Here is a 24,184-nt window from a genome sequence, read left to right as displayed (position 1 = left end):
TTGAGCAGTGCCAATAGGGACTCAAGATGCATCTGAGAAGCTCCGCAAGCCAGGAGGAGGAGGGTTGTATGGACCTGTATGGATTGGAGGAGGACCAGAGGGGAGCAGCCTGGGAGGACGGTCCCAAGATGCAAGCTCCAAGTTCAGCCGCTCATCCATCAGGAGCTGGCCTCACATCCTGGTGTTAGACGGCCACAGCCACACTAGTAGCCAAGGGTGAGCTCTAGGGCCTGTTGTCTGGAAGGGTCTCACACAATCCACGGGGCATCTTTTCTTTACTGGTTTGCCTCTGCCCAGGAGCTGTGCTGGCACACTGTCCCAACACATTGGTTCCCTAAAGGAGATCAGGCTGGTTTGCCATCCCAAGAAGAGCTAGGGGATACAAGGCAGACTTCAGATATCACTGACTCCTTTTCCCCACCCCACCCTGTCATTCTGACAGGCTTGCTCCAGGTCCGCCTTGACACCAGCCTGTTCGCTCACTTCCCAGAGTCTAGCTGGAACTGTGTGGACCCCCTGAACTGTCATCACTTGACCACTTGGCTGGGGGTCATGGTGGAGAGAGGAGGGGAGAGGAGTCCTGGAGCCCAGGCTTGGCCTACTGCCCCCGAAGGTCCAGAGCCAGGTTTTATTATAATCCCCACATCCTGTTGCAGATCCTTAATCAGCTGGATCCCAGGTTGGGCTGGACCCTGTGGTGTCACTCAGGGCTGTAGCATAGAAAACCTGAAGTGGAGTTTCAGGAGCTGGGGTTGGGGTTATGAGGATAACGCAGGTGGCAGGGAGGAGAAGGGAGCCGGCCAGCCAGCCGAGCACAGGATGTGGACAGAGCCCAGACCCACCACCCACCAACCAGGCTGGGGGAGGAGAAGCAGCTGCTGCAAACTGGGAACTATGGCGGGGGGGGGGGGGCAAGACACCGCTAGTCTGTGGGGGCTGCCGTGTGCCACGGAGACAGCTGGCCCTACGGTCGCTCTGGCAAGTGGGCAGCAGCCCTAGCCAGGAGTTGGTAGAGGGAACCCTGGATGATGTTGGTTCCAGCATCTATATGGATATATAGATATACGGACAGGCTAAACTCCAAGAGTTGGAGTGTTCTTGCTCTGCCAAGAGCTCCTTGGAGGCCAGAGGGCCCAGAGTTAGGAGTCTGGGTAGCCAGGGCCTGAAGCTCTGTTGAGAGGCAGCTGGTAAGGGGAAGAACCCTGGGATCGGCTGTTTCTTTCCATAGAGGCAAACCTCCATGTCTACCTGGCCTCTTAGTTCAGCCTAGCCCCGATGCCTCCGCATGAAGTCTGGGGACGATCTAGGGGACAGTGAGGACACCCCACCTGAACCCTCAGTCTACAGCGTCATGGTAGAAAGGATGAGGGGACATGCAGAAGGCAGCCATAGCCAGAGAATGGAAGCCAGAGTGGGCTGTCTGGCAGCGGGTGGGCAGACGGGTGTCTGTCCTGCCAGGGGCCCGGGCTGGCTCTGTCGACGACAGCCTCTTTTCTATATGGAAATGAAGAATTTAGGCTAATGGAGCTCAACCATCTCTAATTTTGCGATGGCAGGAGGATTTTGATTGAAAGTAATTAAGCAAGCTAGCTGTAAAATTAATTAAAGCAAAAGGGGGGGATTTTTTATTGGATTGGATAGCGATATAGCGTCTGTCAGGCGGGGGACGGATGGGGGTGACCTGAATCCTCTGCCCTCCCCCCTCCCACTCGGGACGTTTATGTCACTTTAATCTCCTTACAGCGGCTGCTGTGCATTTGTTTGAAATAATCAAGGAAATATGGTCAGAAATTGTCAGCTTTCAGATCTAATTTACCTGACGGCCCCTGCGCAAGCCAGCGAGGCCTGGGGAGTGAGCAGGCGTGAGCGGTGGGGGAGCCGAGTGGGCTCCAAACACACTGGGTTTCTCCAGCCCACACCCCGGGACCCAGGCACCCTCCAAGGGGGAGGGAGGGTACTCCTAGGTGGGGTGGGGTGGGGCGGGGGCGGGGGCTCCTTTCTGGAACAGGCACTCCCCCCCCCACACCCACCTGCTGCCTCATCCCCATACTAACCAGCTTTAGGGTTTAGGGAATATAGGATTAGGGAGGGGTGATCGTAATTCCTTATTCCAGATGGCTGACAACTGCTAAACCCATCCACCAGGGCCACGGTTTTAAAAATACTCCTAAATTAGTCCCCTCATGTCCTCCTCACTGTCGGTAAAGGGATTGAGGCAGTAGGCCACAGAGACGGTGAGGAGGTGCTGCCTGCCGACTGTCACAAGCTGCCTCCCCACCTCTTCTGGGGCTATGCCTATGACCCAGGCTCTGTCTGTCCCAGGCCCTTTTCCTGATTCCTAGATATTCCTTGCCCTACTTCCCTTCCACAGCCAGCCAGCCCCAAAGGACTGTGGGAACACAGTCCCGGCAACAGGAAGGCCCCCTCCACAGTCTCATCATTGTCAGTGGATAAACCAGGACAGAGCCCTTGTAGATCTAGGGTGCTGGACTTCCTGCCCTGTACCCTGTACCCCAGAAGCTCTGCTTAGAGCTGTTGCAGTTCTTGGAGGGGTGGAAGAGTGTGTGGCCTGATACTCCCAGCAGGGAACTTCTGCAGGGACCAAGGAGAGACTCTAGGAACAGTTAGTGTCCAAGGTTGTGGAAGGTCCCTTAAGCAGAAGGGGGCCTGGTATCTTCTGGGCAAGAGAGAAATTGGGTCCCTTGCTCTGTCTGATCCTGGGCAGAGACTGACCCTGACTTTCTGCAAAATCCCCTTAGGCCTTGGCCTTGTAGTTCTGAAGTTTGGTGCAGATCTAAAAAAGCCTCCATCTTGGTAGCTCTTCTCTAGTGTGGGCGGGCACATGGCTTCCCTCCACCAGGCATCTCCTTGTCCAGCTGATACTCCATGCCTGTGCCCCTGGGGGCAGACAGCAGGTTGAGGGTTCTAGAAACAGTTCTAGCTTGTCCACTGTAGAGCATACTCAATAGAAGGGCTCTTCTCCACCTGCCTTCCTTGGTGCTACCCAGACACTCTCTGCCTTGTCCCCTACCAGTGTTCCCCTACCCTGGAGGTGCCACCCCCCCCCCCCCAGCACAGCTCTGGGGCAGGGTGACTCAGGATGCGTCCACCAGCAATAAGGGAGTGTGAGCACTTTGCCAGCCAATGGAGGGCAGCAGCTGGGGGCTGGGGGACCATCACCTCTTTGAGCTCTGTCTGCTCCAGCCTCCGCTCTCCCCGTTATGAGTTACTGGGAGTGGGGAACGGTTGGGGAACGAAGGCCCAGGGAGCTCTACCCAAAAAGAGGGAGAGAACGCCAGGCGTGGTGGCGCACGCCTTTAATCCCAGCACTCGGGAGGCAGAGGCAGGCGGATTTCTGAGTTCGAGGCCAGCCTGGTCTACAAAGTGAGTTCCAGGACAGCCAGGGCTATACAGAGAAACCCTGTCTTGAAAAACCAAAAAAAAAAAAAAAAAAAAAAAAAAGAGGGAGAGAAAAGCTGTTGGCTTAGAACCTGACATCCAAGTGGCACTGAGATCTTTGAAGCCCCACCATCCCCTTCTGCCTGTGCCCAGACACAGAGCCCTTGCCTTTTGGGTCCTTCAGCTTCCATGGACCCAGAGCTTGGGAGATAGGAGGTTAGAAAGAGTCTGGCGTCAGCTTCGCCTCTTACCTGTGCAGATGGCTCATAGCTATGCCTGCTACTACACTCGACCTTTTGATTTGGAGGGACCAGCCCAGGGACTTGCAGCAGAGGCCAGAAGGGCCTCTGGCCTTAGGGTGGGACTTATTTCTGAGCTTAATGATGCCCTGGAGCTGCTGATGGCAGGCACCCAGGTAGAGGGAGGCTCTTGGGGAAGGCCTAGTCAGGCTGGTGCTCTGAGGAGATGGGAAAGCCCAGGAGGCGGGGGTGGGGAGGGTCTTTTTCTCAAGAAGGGGAGAGGGGCCTCTTTACAGTCTCCTGGTGTCCTGGAGACCACTCTCTGCCTGTGTGTGAATGGGGATGCTATACCGAAAATCTACTTTTAGGATCAATTTGCTGTGGTGAAGAGAGAACTTGGACTCTGCAATGGCTCTCCTTGAAGAAGAAGGGCAGTGGTGGGCAGTGTCAGACAGGCCGCAGGATAAGCTGTGGGCGCTGGGCTGGGAAGATCGGGGAATAGCCTGGGGTGGACACAGGAGTGGAGAGGGTACAGGAAGTATGGAGAAGGTAAACAGGAGGGGGCTTAGGTTTAGAAGTCAGGCAGGGGCCAGCTCAGCAGTACTAGGATGCCTGCCACCTGGCCAGCTTGGATCCCAGCTTCCTCCTGTCTGTCTGGCCTCTCAGGCTTTGAGGTGCTGGCCCCATCTCCCTAGTGTCTTTACCTGGCTGGGCTCGCTGCTCTTCCCTACAGCCACGGATCTGAGCTGCCTGTGTGGAAGAACTTGTGCTCAGGAGACGGCGGCGGCGGCGGCGAGGAGAAGGATGAGGAGGAGAGGCCCTGCTAGCCCCAGGATGCTCTGGTTTTCTTGAGCTCCCTGCAGATCTTGGGCACAAATCTTCACAGTGGGGGTCTCCCTGAGCTAGCTTTCTGGGTACTTGCTTGCTTTAGGTGGAGCTTGGTACAAGTTAAGATAGGATAGCTGGTCTCCTTCCCCCAGAACAGTCTAAGGAAGGCTCTCACCACCACCCCCACTAGAGTCCTTATGCATACATTCAGGAGAGTTCTCCGGGTGTCCTGCCACTGGAGCTAGGGATAGAGTAAGGAGGGTACCTGCCTGACTGGGTGAAAGTGGCAGGGGTCCAGTTCCAGGAATCATTAACTCCAGGGTCTCCTAGTGCCAGGTCCCTGCTGGAGTTGGCTAGATATGACCAGGCATTGGGCTCCCGGAAGTGCCATGGGCCAGGCCACCAACCCTGCTGGCCTTACACTCAGGCAGAACTCACCCTCCCTCCAGCTGTCTGCTGTCACACTTTCTTCTTTATACCCTCCGTGATACAACTAGACTGTCATCCTATCCAGTCTGGCCTCAGTTTCTCAAGTCTCCCTGGCTCAACCCTGGCCGGTCCTCCGTCCCCCTGGCTTCTCATTTTGCTGCCAGCGCAGGGCACTGAAAAACTGCTGGCACTGCCAAAAACCCTGTGTGCGCTATGACTCCCCAAACATCCCTTTATTTTTATTGTTCTGTTAATTACTGTTTAAACTTTAATAAGTCACTTCGTCAGGAGGGGGGACCTGCCGTGAGCTTTTCTGTGCAAACACGGGCCCGGGAGTGACTCGGGTGTAATATAACCCTTTATGTGATGTGGGGATGTTTAGATTGTAACAGAAACTTGTTATTTTAATGACAGTTGGGGGGAATCTGAGCACAGAAAAGGAGAGAGATGGGCGCTCCCCTCCATTCCCACCAAGGACTTAGGCCAGCTCACTCTCTGCCACAGCTGAGGGTCCAGAGAGCAAAGAGGCCCTCTTGGACAATCCACTGGGCAGCTACTGATGGAGCTGGGCAGGCAGACTTCTGGAGATGCCTTCAGAGGGAGCCTGGCTCTCTGGGGTGGGAGGGCCTGGGCAGGTGAGGCAGAAAGAAAAAGTCGAGTCTCCACAGATTGGGTATAAGAGATCATGGCAGTTGCTGGATCTTTGGGCAGAGGCTGACAGGGCCATGTAAGGTTGGATTCCGTACCTACTTTCCTCCAAGGCTGCAGAGAAGGGGGTCCTTCACTCTGTAGTTAGCATTGAGCATAATAGAAGTGACACCGTGTGCTCCTCCGTCCCAGACAGTCATCCCTGAAGTCTATTACAGACGTGGACACTGAGACCCAGGACAGAGGAGACATGCTTGAAGTGTCAACTGTTTAAGAGGAGTAACGTATCTACTTTGGGTTGTTTTCTTTGGAAACTGCCAAAGTCCTGATGCTGCATATACCAGGAGGGTAGGGTAAGGCCTACTCTGCGATCTGAGATGGGCTCATCAGCCAGCGGGAGAACTCAGGCAGGACTCACCCTCAGACCCCTCCTTCCATCCTAAGCCGCTGGGAGAGCTGTCAGGATCACCCAGAATTCACTCCCTGCCACCTTCTTCACGTGGCTTGCTTTCCTTCCCTTCCGTCTTCAAGGTCTATAGTGAAGACAGCAGCTGCTGCTGCCTCAGTTTCCCCCACAGTCACTTCTGTCACATATCTGCTTCCAAAGTAGGGACTTCCCTACCCTAGGGAAGGCATTTTGTTCTAGGTCTGTGGGGATCCTGCTAAGACTCCAAGATACCTTAGAACAGATCTCCCTGCTTTCTTTCTTCCGTCCTACTGTCTGTCCGTGTGTGTGTGTGTGTGTGTGTGTGTGTGTGTGTGTGTGCGCGCGCGCAGCCAGCCTTGGCTACATCATTGTCTCTGGAGCAGTAAAAATGAAGGAGTCTCATGCTCACCATCAAGGGCCTGCTACTGACTGGTGTTGATGAAGGGGCTTCTGGGAAAGGGAACAATAAGGGAGGCAAGACTGGCAGGGTCCAGTCCAGCTGAGGAGGAGTCTGCACACTGGCTCACTGGTCTAGCTCCAAATGCCTCTCTCATGGAAGGCACAGGGGGGTGGGGGAGCTTGGGGGTTTGGGGGAGGGACTGGCTCTCCCATGCTCCCTACCTCCTGCCAGGCAGGGCAGAGTCAGAGGTTCAGGTCCTGATGCCCTCAGGCTAACTGGACAGCCCCCAGATGGCGGCCGCAGTGTGGACCACGAATCGCTGAGGTTTTCCTTTTCCGAGCAGTGCGTTTCCCTAAATTGTCTTTGACTGCGTGCATGGGTAATGAAAGTTTATGCCCTTGTTAGAAGGACAGGCGGCCAGTTCCAGTTAGAACTGGGGTTGTCTCCCTGCCAGTCCCCTCAGCCCCCTCCCCATAGGGGAGAGAGAAAGAGACAGAGAGAGACAGAGAGACAGAGACAGACAGACAGACACACATAGAGAAAGGTGGTGTGTGTGTGTGTGTGTGTGTGTGTGCGCGTGTGTGTGTGTGTGCACAGTCACAAGAACAGCCCCTCCTTCCCTGGTGAATAAGAAGGGCTGTTAGGGAAAGGGAGAGGGGACGAAAAAAAAAAAAAAAAAGAAAAAAATTTCCATATTTGTGTAAGTTGCTTTAAAAGCATTTTATCATGTCATAAAAAAGGGAAGTACTCTCAGAAATTGATCCTCTCTGCCAGCCCATTGGACAGAAGGACGTTGGGATGTTAATGGCCATCCTGCTCCAGGGTGGCTTATTAAAAAATTTATACATAAATGCTTAAAATTGCATAAATTATTTAAAAAAAACCAACAAAGTAAGCAATTTGAATTCCCTCCTTTCCACCCCTTCACTCGGTCCCCGCTTCCCCAGTCCCTCCTCAGGGCCTTCCTGGTCCCCAGGCTCCTGTCCCCTCCTTGGGGTGTTCCCTTCTTTTCTCCACTTCCCGCCACACCCCAGACACAGTCTGCCCTGCCTTCCTTAGGGGCTTCCCTGCCCCACCACAAATTAATGAAACAGGCAGCCCACCACCCACCAAACACTCACATGCACACGCGCTAATAAAAACACCACTAATAATGCCCCAAATCTCGAAATTAAATATTAAGGCCAAAGGAGGCGGACGTGGAGTGGGGCCGCCGCCGCCACCGTCGCTGAAGTTGGAGCTGATGAGTGTGTCTCTCGCAGGCGTGGAATGTCACCCACACATCCTGGAGACCGGAGAGGGGAGTTTTATGATGGTTTTTCATTGATTTGTTTCCCCAGCGCAGCTGCCGACCTCTATTGAGGGACAAACATAATCAGCACTGACGCAAATTAGATGGTTATTCGTTTTGAAAATTGACAGAAAAACAATAAAAAAGATGAAATGCTCCCAAATCAATAGATATAATGAAATTCAAATAATCCGAGAGATGAGGTCTCCATGGCAACTGATAATGTGGAAAAGAAAACAATTTAATAAAGGACAGACACACTTTGAAAACAGATTGGGCCCGGGGAGGGGGGCGGGCTGGCGGGCGGAGGGCTGGAGTGCGGGCGAGTGAAGGATCACTGTCCGTCCCAAGGACACCCGCCATAATTAAGCGAAGCTTTCGGCCCCAGAAAGTGCAGATTCAGGTTTTAATACACAAAATTATTTCAGGAGCAGTGAATCGGAAAGTCGTTTGTAATGACCTTCCAGAGAGCCCGGGCGCAGGGCATGTTGGAGGCTGGGCGGCCAGGCCGGCTGAGTTATGGCATATTTGTGTTTTTATAGTGCAGAGGGGAGGGGGTGGTGGTGGGGAGGGGGGGGAGAAGGTTAAACAGTATTTACAGCTCAGTTGTTTTCAGAGAGGAAAGAGAAATAGAGTTCATGGAAAGATGCAGCGGGCAGGAGGCAGGCGGGTGAGCCAGGGAGGCCTCCGATCCGATCTGCGGGGAGGGGAGGTGGGGCCAGCAGGTCTCCCCCTTAGGATGCCTGACCCGCGTCTGTCTCCCAACTATAGAGGGTACTCAGAGCTGCCACCCTGCTCTAGTTCCCGGTATGGTTCAGCTAGTGTTGTCTGGGGCCTCCCTGAGGATGGATAGCAGCCTATCCATGGCCAGGCTTTGGACCCCACAACTGTGCCTACTCAGTAAACGGGTGGGGCTTTGCTGAAGCTGCTACCAGAAGGTCGCTCTGCTGAGTCTCATATTCTTGTGACTCTGCACGGCACCACTCATTTAGGTGACTCTTTCCTTCTGGAGCCCGGTGCTGGGACTCAGTGGGTGAGGACCCAGACGAGCACCTGAGGACCACGTAGCTTCTCTTTGGTTCTGTGCCCCCCACCCCCCTCTTACGAGTACCTGCCTTGAGCTCAGTTTCATCTTGTTTGAAGACCCGAGGGCCACAGAGAGGAAAGGGACCACTTAGATCCTTTCTATGGTCTTCCGGAGCCACCTGCTTGCAGCAGGGTAGTTCAGGAATTAAGAAACCATCCCTGGGAAGGCCTGGCATCTCTTCTTCATGCTGCCTCCCCCTGGCATCAGGAACTGTGTTGTGTTCTATTACCATGACCTCGGAGCACTCTCAAAGCCTGGGCCACTCTGTGGACTCACATGTGCACATAATGTAAATACACAACTATAGAGACCTGCACACATATACATGTGAACATGTGTGTGTGTGTGCACGCGCACACACACACGCGCGCAGCCATGCATACAAACACAAGTAGGCAGGCACAAGTGTGTGTTTGCTCAGTGTGTGTTTTAAATCTCCCCTGGGTGGTAACTCTCTTTTTTCTCCCCTTCCTGTTTGGCTGTGACCTGGGGGAGATTGATAGCCAGCCTGTGCGGTGGATGCTAACAGTTCCCCTGATTTATAGAGTTACTTACGCTAAGTGAGGCCACTTAGACGCGTCTGGATAGTAAACCTTTTAACTGAACTAAAAGAAAAAAAAACATAATAAATAAATAAACAAAGGGGGGGGCAAGCTAGGGCCCGGTGACCAAGCCCCGCCCATGCCCTGGTGTGGATCTGTTGAGAGCCAAGAACCCTAGGGTAGCCGCAGCCATGCCTTCCTCTCATGAACACTCTGAAGCCCCTGTGTTCCCAGCCAAGGTTGGAATCAGGCCCAAGAAGGGATGTCCCTCTTTTAGGGTACAGTTCCTGGCCAGGAGAGCTAGAGAGGGGAATCTTCTTATGGAGATAGGCTGAGCAGTGAAGTGGGAGAGGGAGGAAACGAGGGGGTTCCTGTCCAGCACCCCTTCCTCGCCTGCATGCTTTCATGTTACAGCTGTGTTTTTTTGCCACAGTGATGGCTCTTGTAATTACTTTTGAGATTTGTTCCAACATCTGTAGCGAGCAAGCCACTGTGTAGGAGCCAGGCTAATGCAGGAAGTCAACAGCCTGCCTTATTTTCACAACACAGCCTCCTGTTCCAACCCAGGTGCTGGCCCGGAGACGGTGCTCTGAAGCCGTGTTGAGACAAAGGCACACGGCTACCAAATTGGGGCTTGTAGTCTGTGAAGTATAAGCTCCTCGTGGGTAGCCAAGGCAGATACCCCAACAGCACACCACCTCCGAGGCCCCTGGGACAGCTGGTTGGAAGGCCGTGGGAGGCGTGTGTGGGGCTTAAGCCTCTGTGGCCTTGGACATCTGAGCCTGGTGGGAGTTGTGCTGTAGTGCTGACTGGGTGACAGAAAGCAATTACAGGCTCATTGCTTCTGCTCATCTGGAAATGGGGACAGCACAAGTGACAGAGTGGGATAGGAGGGAATAGCCAAGGGAACCACCAAGGTATGTGCCCAGGCATATTCTCCTGCATAGCCAAGGCCCTGTAGGGTGTCACTGGCTATGTGACACTGTGGGCTAGGAAAGTCACCAGATCCACCCAGCAGTGCCCATGGCCCCGGAGCTTCTGGCCAAAGGCGGGCAAGGCCCCATGCGCCTCCACCCCAGGGGACTGGCTGCTGGCCCCTGCCTCCCCACCTCCTGATATACAGCAGGCATTAGGCCGCCCAAGGGGGATACTGCATCCTTAGGAAGAAATATGTCCTCATTTTTCTTAAACACCGTTTCCACTGAGTGAAATGTTTAGAAGGGACGCGCAGGGAGAACTTTATTTCCTACCAGGGAGTTCAGAGCCACCAAGCAGAGACCATAAAGCACGGGAGCCCGGTGGCTGACAGGCAGCCTGGCCACGAAATACGTTACTCATGGGGGCAGAGGTAGGGGGCTGCCAGGCCTGCCCAGCCCCATGAGACTGCCCCCACTCCGACAGGATCAGCAACTCCGAGACCAGGGCTATAAGTCGGTGGGCATCAAGACTCTCCTATTGTGCTTGTCTGAGAGAGGGGGTCTGGGTGGGCCAGGTGAGGAGCCAGCAGTGCCTCCAGCTCCCCCTGGTCTTGTCTTTATGGTCAGGGAGGTTAGGGGACATGGGCCCAGGTGCAGCCCTCTGAGCCCCCCTTTCTCACCCAAGCTGGCAGGAGCTCTGGCCTTCCCAGCCTTCAGAGGGAGTGGAGAGATTCATGCCATATCGGGCCCTTCTCCCGAGGCACTCCCTTCATTCGATTTCTGAAGCTGGCTGATTTGAATATTTATAAATATCAGTAAATTATTTATTGTAGCAATCTGCTGCACCATTTTATCCATCGCAGTTAACACTTTAGGGGGCTCCGAGTTATGGGGACAGGAAGTGAGGTTGAAGAGGAAATGGGACAGGGGACGAGAGACACTCCTGTCGGGAAGCCAGGGATGTTTCAAGCCCAGCCTCAGTGGCTCTCAGTAGAGTGTCTTCATGCTCTGGGAGGTCTACCGCTCTGGGATCGGCTTCCTTCTCTGACAAATGGGATTATCATGGTGCCTGCTCAGCCGTCCTTAGGAATCTTCAGTGAGTCCCTGCTGGAACCCATGGGCAGTCTTGCCTCTCTTTTCACTTGTGCTTTTCACTTGGATGGCCCGCTGGGGGCTTATTGAGTTCCAAGGCTCATAAGGAGAATTAGGACCCAGGGAGCTAAGAGGTGGCCGGAAGGGACAACCTCAAGCCTCCTGTCTGTCCTTGCCTCCTATTTTTCTTGGTCAGACGGACTTTCCCTGTTTTAGCGTCTTGCTTGAGAGGTGACATCACACCCGCCTGTTGCCTGTCTCAGGACTCAGCACCCTTTCCAGTCCTTGCTTCCCAGACCCTGCTGGCACAGACAGACCCCCACCTTGCACTTCTGCAGTGCTTCTCCAGGACCAGGCTTGGAGCTCACCTTGGGCAGAGCCAGGCCACATGCTCAGGACTCTGACCCAGGACTCTAACCTATACAGTGCACTTCCTAGTGTTTATTCTGCTGATGCAGAGCCGCTGGGGTCAGAAACAGGTTCCCAGGAATGGAATACACTCTTCCAGGTCCTCCTCAGCTACCCTCTCCTCTACCTACCTTCACCATCACCCCTGAGTCTGCCTGTCTTGGGACAAGCAGAACAGAACGGGAGCCCCCCAGTGCTTCCCACCCTCCAGCCCAAGCTTACCTCCTGGGCAGTATTGTTCCCAGAGGAAATGTCCAGTGTAAATAGAGCAGCGGGCAGGCTGGTGGCGGGAAGGAGATGAAAGGGGCAGTGACAGGGCCGGGGACGGATGGCTTCCTTCCATTGAGGCCTGGCCATGGCGTTTATATTTTAGGGAAGAAAGTCAGAGGAATGTTTACATGGACAGGAGTCTGGGGTCAGACCAGTGGAAGGTGTGTGTGTGTGTTAATCTGTAGGTCCCAAGGCCTTAATTGAAGGACTGGTTGAAGGTTCATGGGGCCTGGAAGGCAGGCAAGCAGCTCAGCTCTCAACCTCATCCAGGAGCCCCCTCCTGCCGCCCCAGGCTCACAGGCACGCATGGGCACTTATGACCGTATGCCCGGCTTTTGCCGGTGTCTCGCTGTGTCCTGGGCCCAGACACCTCCTACTTCTCCACCTCCACCCATGGGACCATCAGTAGAGTTAGGGGGAGGGCAACATCTGGAAGGCAGGTGGTCTGGGGCAGAGCAGCAGCTGGAGGGCAGGTGCAGAGGGAGTTGGCTGGAGCAAAGGGGCCTGGGGCAGGGGGTGGGCCCTGGGTGCACAGCTGCGTCGCAGCTGGTGGGGGCCCAGGCAGAGACTCGGCACGAAGCCGAGATGGAGAGGGGGTGGGTTGTGCCGGGTGGGCCGAAGTTCAGGGAGGCTCCAGGATGGGTGGGGACCAGAGGAGGGGGTGTTGCCCGCAGCAAGTGCAACCCTGAGAGCTTGTGCTTCCCTCTTCCTTGGGATAAATATTTATAGATTCATTTGCCGTCTGCCATACACACTTGGCTGCTTACCTTCTGGTAAAAATAGTGCAGGCTCCTCCACTCCTGCCTGCTTCTTCCCATCTAAGACAGGGACAAAGGAGCCCAGGTGAGGCCTGCTGCCCTGCTGGAAGTCATGCGGTATCAGAGCCCACCCGACGGTCTGCCCAGAGGCTCAGCGGGATTACCGGCCGTGAGCCCTATCACTGAGTTTCAAGATGGGTCCACGTGTGGGAGCTCAGGGATTTGTGTGGACAGCGCAGGTCTGGCACTCTGGACAGACATGACTAGAGTAGGCATTGGCTTGGTCAGGGACCACAGGCCCTAAAACCATGACCTCTGGGAACAGGTCTGAGCAGACCTTTCTGTAGCAGCAGACCAGGCTGCCATTACCCAGTCCCTTCTGGGCCAGGAAGAGTCGCTTGTGACAAGGCAAGGATCTGGGGCCACTGGGCATTGTATATTTGAAGGAGTGGTCAATCTGGGTGCACAAGTCAAAGCAATTATTTTTGTGTAGCATGAGGGCTCTATAGCCACAGGTGGGCTCTCAGGATATGTGTTTCCATGTATTTGACCATCGTGGCTCACGGACTCTGAGCAGAGCCCCTCACATAGCCTTCTGACCCATATGGGACGTGTCAATTTCCCTGGCAGCTGGCAAGAGCTGCGGAAAGTAGACGGCGGTGTGTGTGGGGGATCCCTATATGGAAAGGTATTGTGAGCAGAGACCTTCCATATGGCCACTACCCTGTGTCTGGCCATACTGTAAGGTCTGGCACACAGTAGGACCTCACTAAATGGATGGCTGGACAGCTGACAGATTGCTGTATGGGGTTACAATGTGTATGTGTGTTTGCCCTTGTTAATCTTCCTGACCAGTGTGCCCACGAGACCCTAGGCAGCCTAAAGAGGGCATAGGACAGGCTAAGTGTCTGCGTGTGTATGTGTGTGTATATCTGTCTGTCTGTGTGTCTGTGTGTCTGTGTGTGTATATGTGTGTATGTGTATATATGTGTGTGTGTGTGTCTGTGTGTATGTGTGTGTGTATGTGTATATGTGTGTGTGTATCTGTCTGTGTGTGTGTGTATCTGTCTGTGTGTCTGTGTGTGTGTATATGTGTGTATGTGTATATATGTATGTGTGTGTGTGTGTGTGTTAGCTTCTGGCTTCTCAGTGGCTGTCTCCAGAGATTAAGCACAGGATCTGTAGCTTCAGCTGGTACCAACTTGTCCTCACTGAGGGTCCTCTGGGTTAGGAAGTAGGAACCCTGTGTTTGGGTAGCCCTGACTGAGGCTTGTGGAAAGGAAACAGCCATAGGAAATGGCCAGACTTGATGTGGGGGTGGGGATGTGGAAAGCAGAGAAGACCGATGGGGAAGGTAGGCCTTAGAGAGGTCCTGAATGGCCAAGGGGAAGAGCCCTGCCATCCAGTGAGCAGTAGGAACTAGGGACAGGGGACAGAGCCAGGGACCCAGCCTGGCAGAAGTGCTGCCAGAGAACAAGGTGCTCAGGTGGGAAAGGTGCCAGCCATGAGCTGCTGCTGGGTCAGTAAGGCTGGAGGTTGGCACAGGCTGGAAGCTGGCTGCGGCTGACTCTTCCCCGGGGACCTGTGGTGAGGTGGAACATTCAGAACAGAGCCAGGCTGCCAGCAGGGCAGTGCTGACACTTGTCAGCCTTACCTCGTCCCGACCCTTTCCCTTCCTGTGTGAACGGACATGTCACCTCACAGAGGGGCTGGTTCAGGCTAGACAAGCCTAGGAAATTCCTTCAGGAATCGGGTGCTGGAATTCTTGTCTCGAAGAGTGGTTCATTCCTTTATCATGAACCACGTAGGTCATGGTGGGTGCTGTATCAGGCTGAGGAGTCCAGCCTGCAGCACCCCGGCTAATACAGGAGATGAACGCATGCCAGGTGGTCTCAGGGCAGTTTGTCAGAACTGTGTCGATCAAGGGGGTGCTGGAGAGCTACTTGGGGGTGGCTGTGCTTGGTTTGTAGGCCTCTCACCTCCCTGTCCCCCTCCATCCCTGCAGCTGAAAGCACCCGGTGCACCGACCCACCTGCAGGCAAGCCTCCAATGGCAGCCAAGCGCAAAGGCGGCCTGAAGCTCAACGCCATCTGTGCCAAGCTCAGCCGACAGGTGGTCGTGGAGAAGGGAGCAGAGGCCGGCTCCCAAGCCGAAGGTAGCCCACTACGTCCCCGGGAAAAAGAGCGCAGTGGCCCTGAGTCTGGGGTGACCCGGGCTCCCCGAAGTGAAGAAGACAAGAGGCGGGCAGTGATCGAGAAATGGGTCAATGGAGAGTACTGCGAGGACCCCGCACCCACCCCAGTGTTGGGGCGTATTGCCCGTGATCAGGAGCTGCCCCCAGAGGGCGTCTACATGGTCCAGCCACAGGGCTGCAGTGATGAAGAAGACCATGCAGAAGAGCCCTCAAAAAATAACAGTGTCCTGGAGGAGAAGGAGTCAGATGGTACGGCTTCAAAAGATGACAGCGGCCCCAGCGCCAGGCAGGCTTCAGGTGTGTGTCTGGCCATGGGGGAGGAAGAATGAAGGCTGGAAAGGGGCCCAGCAAGCAAGGGTGGAAGTCCAGGGGATTGCTCTTTTTCCCTTCAAACACCAGGCACCTTGTCCAACCCAGCAGGACTGGAGAGACTTAGAGGTGGGGTGGGGGAGGCAGGACAGGACTGGTAGCTTCCTGAATATGCGCAGGCCCAGGGGGGGCTTTGAGGTGGGGGACACAGGGAGGGAATCAGGTGGGCATGGCCACAGATAGAGTGGACAGACGGGATGGGCTCCATGGGTGACAGCACATAGCTGCTCAGGGATGAGTCTGTTTGGGACCATGGTACCTGGCCATAGTATGAGGACCAATGGGGCTGTGTCAGTGTTAACATGAACAGCGTGAGTTCTCATCTCTAAGTCCTCTCTTGGTGGCTTAGCTGAGATGTCTAGAAAGGACTTTATGCCCCCCCCCACACCACCACACACATCACCCTGTCTCCTACCCTGTATCCCAACCTGCCCTCTGAAACAGGACCTCTTAAAGCCACAAGCCTGGCTCAGCCCAGCCAGCAGATTGCCCTCAACATGCAGCTGCCCCAGACACCTCCTCTGATTGACCTGTTTCCCACAAGCCGGCGGAGTCCTGGCTCCATCAGTGTCTCCTTGTCCTTAGCACACAGCAGCCTTCCCTGCTGCTGCTTCAGGGGAGGGCTGGCGTGGCCTTTCAGACAGGAGAGGGGGTCTCCTCTCGGGCTGGAACCCTGGGCCTTGGGGCCTTGGCTGTAGTCCCGAGTCTCCTTCCTAGGCTTCTTCCTGGAGCCCCGCACCTCCCCTGCCTGCTCCCCTGTCCCCTTCCCCCTGCAGCGAGGGGCGCATCTCCTCCCTGTGCGGGGAGCCCTGCGCAGCCACATAATTATGCATATAAGATATAAACAGAGCTGTTTAATTATCCTTCGCCACATCAGTGACAGAGTAATTAACAAACATTGCAAGATCAATGAGGAGAAGTGTGACCTTCAGTTTCCTCTGATAGGAAAAGCCCTTGCTATTGCCAGACACAAGGTGATTGTGCTGGGCCTGAGGACAGGAGAGGGATCGGGGACAAGGGCTTCTGTCCCCTCAGCTCCTCAGCCCACACCCAGCACCACCATGGCCAGGGCAGTTGGGTAGTCTCTCGTCCGCTCTGGCCTTCTCCCCTCCTCCCAGGAGTTGAGCTGGGAACGCAGGAGCAGAGCGTGGACTACTGTGGCTGCCACCCCAAGCCTCTGGCCTGGCCCCATCAGCCCTGGGCACTGGGTCCCTGGTCCAAGCCCCATCTGTCCACTATGGGTTTGGCTTCCCGGGGTTTTGGCTGTCTGTGGGACCCCCGCTGGCCCCCTCCCTGTTTGATGCTGCCTGCCCTTCAGAGCCTTCTGTTTCTCTGCCATATATAGTGAGGCCTCGGCTGCCTCCTGCTATTTTTAGCCCTTTTCCCTGGTCCCTGAACCACTTCATCCAACAATCAGAGCCCACTCCCAGGCCAGCCCCCAACCTGTGCGTCTGTGGCTCAGTCTTGTGCTGACCCATCAGCTTGCCAAGGCGACCATTTGTAAGCTCCTTGGATCACTCAGGGTGTCAGAGGGATATCTGACTGTCCTCTGCCGTGTCTAGTGGGGTCCCACCCCCACTACGATGGCTCAGAGCCCTTCCTTCTACACCCTGCTGGGCTTTCTCTCCTGCTAGGGTACACTGCTCCATCACTCCCCTTCTAGTAAGCTCTGAGACTCCTAAAGCCAACAGGATTGGAGGGTGTCAGGGGTCCCCTTCTAGCCATGCTCTTAGGGCCTCTAACCTAGAATCTGGTTGCATTGAGTTTGATCAGATGGAAAGAGCGTGGGAGTAGGTAAGGTATGGGTGTCCCTGGGCTATTCTCCCTCTTGTCCGTGTGCACCTGACCTGGATGCTTCGAGTAGCCCACAAGAAGTGGGTTGTGGAGCCCAGCAGGGGTGTGATGGAGAAATGAGTGAGCTTGTATACGCTGAGCACTCGTCCATCTGCTGTGGTGACACACTGTGTGTGGAAGAGGGAACACGAGGGGTTGACTTCCTCCAGCCCTGCTGAGGCATGTCCTGGGGCACTGGGTATGGGACTTGTGGGATTGTGTATGTGTGTGTCTGTAGAATTGGGAACAGTGTCTAGGGACATGAATTTAGCATGTATATAAATGTGGGCACATTATTATGGGTATGCATGTGAGTGTAGTATGTGAGAGTGTGTGAATGTGTATATGAAGGTATGCATGCTGTATGTGAATATGTATGTGTGTCCTTATGGGGGGAGGAAGGGGACAAGCAGAGGTCTCAGGGTGTCGGGTATGGAATGGGGCGGGGGAGATGGACGCCCTGTCCTCAGGTCTCACCCTGGATTTAGCGGGACTTGATCTTCACTGTTGGGGGTTGGGGACCACGCTTCTATGTGAGCAGAGGGAACTGCCGGGTGACAGGGGGTTTGAAGGGCTTCTCCGTGATACAGAGCCTGGCTGGAGCAGTGGCGGTGGGCGCTGATTAAGTCTGAGTAGCACATTGTCATAGTCCCGGCCTCTCCTCAGCTCTGTCATTGGGGGAAAGTTATTTGAGGAGGGAGGTTGGCAAGAGGTGAGATCCTGGGGCTTCATCTGCCCAGGGGGTCCGTGTGACATTAGGGTCCGTGTGACATTAGGCGTGATCCTCCAGCCAGGCCGACCCCAGACTCACAGTGGCTTCCTCTACTTTGAGGTCCTGCCTGACTGTAGTGGTCCCCAGCCCCACCTGTTCTGTTCCTCGTGACCATTGGCCCCCACCTCAGGAAGCAGGTTGGGGGGTCTTGCCTTACTTCCAGTAAAATGGCTTCTCTTTCATATTAGGCCAAGGAGAGAGAGTGGAGACATTTATGAAACTTTGTTTAATGTACTGAAAAGCCATCGGCCAGAACATTTAGGAAATTGATTTTCCTGGCATTGATGAACTCGTTTTATTTTACCCCAGTATTAATTACTTTTTTTTAAAACAAATTAATTTAAGAGTCGTAAAACCTAACAAGTGAGCCAAATGTCCATAGATCATGTCCTGCTCCGCCCCTCCCAGTGCTGGTCTCCTCCCTCCATGGGTGGGGGCTCAAGGTAGAGGGGCTTCTCCTCTTCCTCCCCTGCTCCCTCCCAGGAGTGACTCGCCCTCCCTCTCCCGCAGGAGAAACCTCCTCTCTGAGGGACTACGCTGCTTCCACCATGACTGAGTTCCTCGGCATGTTTGGCTACGACGACCAGAACACCAGGGATGAGCTGGCCAAGAAGATCAGCTTTGAGAAGCCGCATGCGGGCTCCACCCCCGAGGTGGCTGCCTCTTCCATGTTGCCCTCCTCTGAGGATACCCTCAGCAAGCGGGCGCGCTTCTCCAAATACGAGGAATACATCCGTAAACTCAAGGCCGGCGAGCAACTTCCCTGGCCAGTCCACGGGAGCAAAGCCGAGGACCGGGCAGGCAAGGAGGTGGTGGGTCCCTTACCCAGCCTACGGCTGCCCAGCAACACTGCCCACCTGGAAACCAAGGCCACCATCCTGCCACTGCCATCACACAGCAGCGTCCAGATGCAGAACCTGGTAGCCCGTGCTTCCAAGTATGACTTCTTCATCCACAAACTGAAGACGGGCGAGAACCTGAGGCCCCAGAATGGAAGCACTTACAAGAAGCCATCCAAGTATGACCTGGAGAATGTCAAGTACTTGCACCTCTTCAAACCCGGGGAAGGTAGCCCTGACATGGGCGGGGCCATCGCCTTCAAGACAGGCAAGGTGGGGCGCCCCTCTAAGTACGACGTTCGGGGCATCCAGAAGCCAGGCCCTACCAAGATTCCGCCCGCACCCAGCCTGGTTCCTACACCCCTCACCAATGTGCCCAGTGCTCCCAGCACCCCCGGACCAGGACCGGAGCCACCTGCCTCCCTGTCCTTCAACACTCCCGAGTACCTGAAGTCAACCTTTTCCAAAACAGACTCCATCACCACAGGAACCGTCTCCACTGTCAAGTAAGGAGCCACCCCGCCCCCATTCGCACCACCACCACAAACCCCAGGGCCGGGCTGGATAAACCTGCAAAGCTTGCCAGTGTCTATCGGTCACAGCCACGTGTGCAATTCAGACTGCCACGCATGTGCTTACACACACACACACACACACACACACACACACGCACGTGTGCACACATGCATACCTGCTCCTGTGCCCATGTCCAGTGTTCTTAGGCCTGTGGCCCATCTCCCATGGACCCTCCCACGATTACACACCTCTGTGCGGTCCTGCTTACTAATCTCTGTTCCCTCCGCCTGCTGGTGCAAAGGCTGCGGTCCCTTGGTAGAAACAAGGGCCTCACTCTGGGGTGGGCCTGGGGGCTGGGGTCCGGGTGGTGGCCTTGGCTCCTGGTCCATTGAATAGACAGGGAGACAATGGGAAGTTGGGTGAGGGTACTTCCTGTGAACCTAACCCAGGAACAGAAACTGGTCTGGGTGATAAAACAGTAAGGGTTTATAAGGCCAAATGACCCCTGTCCCTCAAACCCTCCTCTCTGCTATAGCAGGGTGGGGCCTACAGGTCTTAAAGGCTGTGAACCAGGCAGATCCAGTTGATACCCTTTGGTATGAGGGAAGGAGTGAGTGCCCATACCCTACACATGTATCCAGTCCTGCCTTTCTCTCCTGTCTCTCTTCTCTGCCTGCCTAGTGTTTCCCTTCAGCCTTGCCCCACATATGTGCATTGCATGCTGGGGGCTCCAAACCCTGGCCTTTACCCAGGCTAACTGTAGTCCTGGCTGGGCCTCAGCTATCCCTGATCAGGGTAGCACACTCCTGTCAGAGATGGGCTAACTGAGCTCCTCTGGGCTTCTGCCACTGAACTTTTTTAATACCACCCTGAGTGCCTCAGAGTGATACAGGGCCAGGGGAGAGGAGCCATGGCCCAGGGCAGGGAGCTGCCCATCAGATGCTCCTGGGGCCTGAGGCCACCCCCATCCGCTAATCGGCTGTGCCCTGTGTGTCTTACCAGGAACGGATTGCCCACAGATAAACCAGCTGTCACCGAAGATGTAAACATTTACCAGAAATATATTGCCAGGTAGGCCCTCGGGGAGGAGCCTGTGGACAGAGGTGTGTGTCCCGGGGGGTTGGTGGGGGGAGCCAGGATGCCTAAGGACTGTGAAGCCACCTGCGTATGAGTTCATCCCCAGGGCAAAGGGGCTGCTTTCTGTACATCTCCTTTCTCTGTGTGTCTAACCTCCTCCAAAGGAGCTACTCCTGTGTCCATGTCAGACCCTCCTTTTGGGGTTAGTGTGGGCAACACAGTCCTTAGGCAACTTATAACCTATGTATGGCCAAAATATAGGAAAAGGGCTTGGTAGCAGGCCTGCCGCAGGTGAGTTCGTGGGCCCCCTCTGCAGCTGACCTGGGTCCTGTCTTCATGTAGCACCTCCGAGAGTGCAGACCACACTAGAGCTGCTGGGGTTGGGAGGAAGGGAAGTCCTGTTCTCCTTCTGCTGTGGGATCCCAGGGGGAGACCCCGGTGAGGCCAGCCTTGAGATCCATCCTGAAGGAGGAAGGCTTGGCAGATGAAGCTCCGTCTCCACACATTCCCCCAAATCGAGCCTCCCGAGGGACATGTGGCAGGGGTCACACCCTGGCGGCATCTGTCTTCCCGCGGTCTTCCTCACCCTCTGTCTTCTCTTTACTGTTATCACTACTGTTAGTGCCTCAGCAGATGGCCCTTTTGGCAGCTTCCATTGAAATACTGATTGCCCGTGGCTCTCCCCATACAGTGGGGCTTGTCCCCACCCCCATCTCCAAACAGTGCGTCATGCACAGAAGGCAACAGGCTGGCTGAGTGAAGTGCCTCTCCAGGGCTGTCATGGATGGCTTTCCCCAGAGTGGCTGGCCCTGTCTGGCCATCACCAAGGCTGTGAGAGCCACGCCCTAGCACGGCTCAGCCCAGAGAGGGGCCATTCAGCGTCCGGCAGTGCAGGGCTCTTGGCGGTGCACTTGGCTGGAAAGTGAGCTCCCTGCCGCGGGAAGCCAGACAGATGCTGTGCTTTAAAAATTCATAACTCTGGACTGTTTCAAGTGTCAGGAAAAGCCCAGAACGCAGAGAGAGCCTTTAACCCCTCTCCACAATAGGCCAGGATTGGCCTAGCCAGCGGCCCCTCCCGGGTTGAGCTGCCAGTGCGGTGCGGGTTGGGGGGGTGGTCAGGCCATTACCTGCTAAAAAGGCCTTTGGGTTGTGTGGGGCTCTGAGGCTCCTGTCTGGTCTGTGTCTTACTCTGACTTGCTGCTGTGGCCTGCCCCAGCTGCTGCTTTCCCACCTGAGTCCTGACCTCTGCTCCACCTGGCCCTGCCTGCCAGGCAAATGCAGCAGCCAGGTAGCTTGGCAGGCCTGGGCCCCCCAGACAGGTCCAGTTAGTTGCTCTGGCTTTTCAGACTTTGCTCTTTCACCCCTTATCCCCCCTATTTCCACCCAGGCCCACTAAACCCCACAAGTACATCTTTGTGGCCCAGACAGAAATAGTCACTCAGGCCTGGGTTCTAGAAGAGTCCTTTCAGGGACTGGCATCCCTGAAAGAGATGGATCTGACCCTCCCACTCCTGTCTTCAGGTTCTCAGGAAGTCAGCACTGCGGTCACATCCACTGTGCCTACCAGTACCGGGAGCACTACCACTGCCTGGACCCGGAGTGCAACTACCAGGTACGGCAGTCCTGCACTCACCAGCCAGCATGGACACTTGCTGGAAGTAGGTGGGGACAGGGGGCCTGGACTAGCCACCCGACTTTGACATGAATAAACAGACAAGCAACCAATAGGGTCTGCAGCAGCCATCGACGTCTCAGTGGTGCAGATCTCAGGGAGACTAGCATGGACCAAGGCTAGGCCCATCCATCCGCACCTCTTAGCTAACTGTCTTTCCAAGACCTTCAAAGTGTGTCTTACTGCTTCGTTTTCAAGTTGAACTGCTGGGATCACACGGTCGGCACCACTACCTGCAAGCGCAGAGCTGGCGAAGAGGTAGCACTCGGCCATCCGTGTAGGCCAGCTCCCTCTGTCTTGCCTGCTTAGCCTGTGCAGCTAGGTAGAATGTGTTTTCACCCATCAAGAGCCCTGGCCTTCAAGGCTAGCCCAGGGCATCTTCTTTTTTTTTTTTTTTTTCGAGACAGGGTTTCTCTGTATAGCCCTGGCTGTCCTGGAACTCACTCTGTAGACCAGGCTGGCCTCGAACTCAGAAATCCTCCTGCCTCTGCCTCCCAAGTGCTGGGATTAAAGGCGTGTGCCACCACGCCCGGCCCAGGGCATCTTCTGTGCTCCTGGCTGTTGGAAACCTCGGGAGAGGTCAGGGAAGGAACTGTGGTTTCTAAGTCTTTGGAATCATTCCTACCAAGGGCCAGTGTGCCGGGAACTAGTTGGGCCGTCTAGGCTGTCTTGACCCTAAGCAGGGTTATTTATAGGGTGACCTGAGGGCCTTGGGGCCAGCCCTGGTCCAAGCACTCTTGGCACATGGACTTGGGGCACAGGCTCCTGCCAACTTGGTTTGGTGTTCTTTTCTGGCAGCGGTTCACAAGCAAGCAGGATGTGATCCGACATTACAACATGCACAAGAAGCGCGATAACTCCCTGCAGCACGGCTTCATGCGCTTCAGCCCGCTGGACGACTGCAGTGTCTACTACCACGGCTGCCACCTCAATGGGAAGAGCACCCACTACCACTGCATGCAGGTGCCTGCTGTCCCGGCCGGCTGCCTTAGGGCTCTAGAACTTTCCCCTGGCCCTCTACTCCAGGACCGGAGCTGTCCCGGGAGTCAGGGGCCTGATTGGCTGGGACCCTCCTTTTCTCCCGATTCAGGATAGGGGTGGCTGGCATGTAGAGTCCCAGAAGCTTAGATGTCGGCAGTGTCTGGTGGCCAGGGTGGGGCCTTCTCTGTTGCCATACTTGGCGTGGGGGAAATTCAGTGAGCTGTTTATATAGACCGACATTTTTCGGGCTTTAACACCCAGAGCAGCGTTGCAAATGACTCCTGCAGAGGTCTTTGTTTAATTCTTTGTTTTAATGCCACACCGAGTCTGGGCTTTTTCAAGGTGTCAAGCTCAGGAGGGGCAACTTTGGGTTGCAAATAGCAGCTGCACTTCGCCTCCCCCGTGTTTGTCAGGGATCCTTAAGACCTCTCTGAAACAGCCTGGTGTGAGCAGAGGGGGGCCGCTCTCTGGGCCTGAGATGGTGCAGACACTGGTACAGCCCAGCCTTCGATGGTGCTCCGGGGCCACCGCTTTTTACTCAATATGGCAACGTTGCCTGCCTGGCCCATCTGTAGTGGGTGGGAGGGCTCCGTGCCCAGCGGCCATCCACTAAGGAAGTCCTGGAACTAAAGGTGACTTCTAGGGTCCAGCCCTTGTCCAATCCTAAGACTTTAGAGATAGAGTCACCAACTAGGACCCCTCCATACCTAGCTTCTCTAGAAGGTGGCCCCCTCAATCAAGCCAAAGGTATGTGGGGTCTAAAGACCAGCCCTCTGCAGACGGATTGCAGTCACTCCTTGGGAAGGCTGGAGGGGCACTGCTTTGCTTCCGAGCCTGGGTTAACCTGAGGAGTTTGAGGTTGGAAGGTGTCAGTCTTCCCTGAATAGAACCCCATGGTTCTGGCTCCAACCACAGCACTGGGCTCAGTTGGCCCAAGAGGGCCAGACTTGCGCCCCTTAACCACTGTTCTGGCCTATGCAGGTGGGATGTAACAAGGTATACACAAGTACATCAGATGTGATGACTCACGAGAACTTCCACAAGAAGAACACCCAGCTCATCAACGATGGCTTCCAGCGCTTCCGAGCCACCGAGGACTGCGGCACAGCCGACTGTCAGTTCTACGGACAGAAGACCACACACTTCCACTGCAGGTAAGTGAGTGACTGCCCACTGAAGGCTGCAAGAGGGACCGG

General features: G+C 55.2%; 1 protein-coding gene across 4 annotated transcripts in view; it reads left to right on the top strand.

The window, feature by feature from the left end:
• Casz1 (castor zinc finger 1) overlaps window positions 1-24,184 on the top strand; it is a 149,880-nt gene that overhangs the window by 109,286 nt on the left and 16,410 nt on the right. For all 4 annotated transcript variants that reach the window (XM_021159784.3, XM_085838592.1, XM_085838593.1 and 1 more), the window contains 6 exons: window positions 14,741-15,226; window positions 18,414-19,248; window positions 20,261-20,329; window positions 21,857-21,947; window positions 22,806-22,970; window positions 23,970-24,142. In XM_021159784.3, coding sequence (XP_021015443.1) covers window positions 14,741-15,226; window positions 18,414-19,248; window positions 20,261-20,329; window positions 21,857-21,947; window positions 22,806-22,970; window positions 23,970-24,142 — 1,819 coding nt within the window. The remainder of the gene's footprint in view (window positions 1-14,740; window positions 15,227-18,413; window positions 19,249-20,260; window positions 20,330-21,856; window positions 21,948-22,805; window positions 22,971-23,969; window positions 24,143-24,184) is intronic.

The sequence above is a fragment of the Mus caroli genome, unplaced genomic scaffold, assembly GCF_978045245.1.
Source record: "Mus caroli unplaced genomic scaffold, Mus_caroli_1 scaffold_6, whole genome shotgun sequence".
NCBI lineage: Eukaryota > Metazoa > Chordata > Mammalia > Rodentia > Muridae > Mus > Mus caroli.
This window is presented reverse-complemented; position numbering and strand designations above follow the sequence as displayed.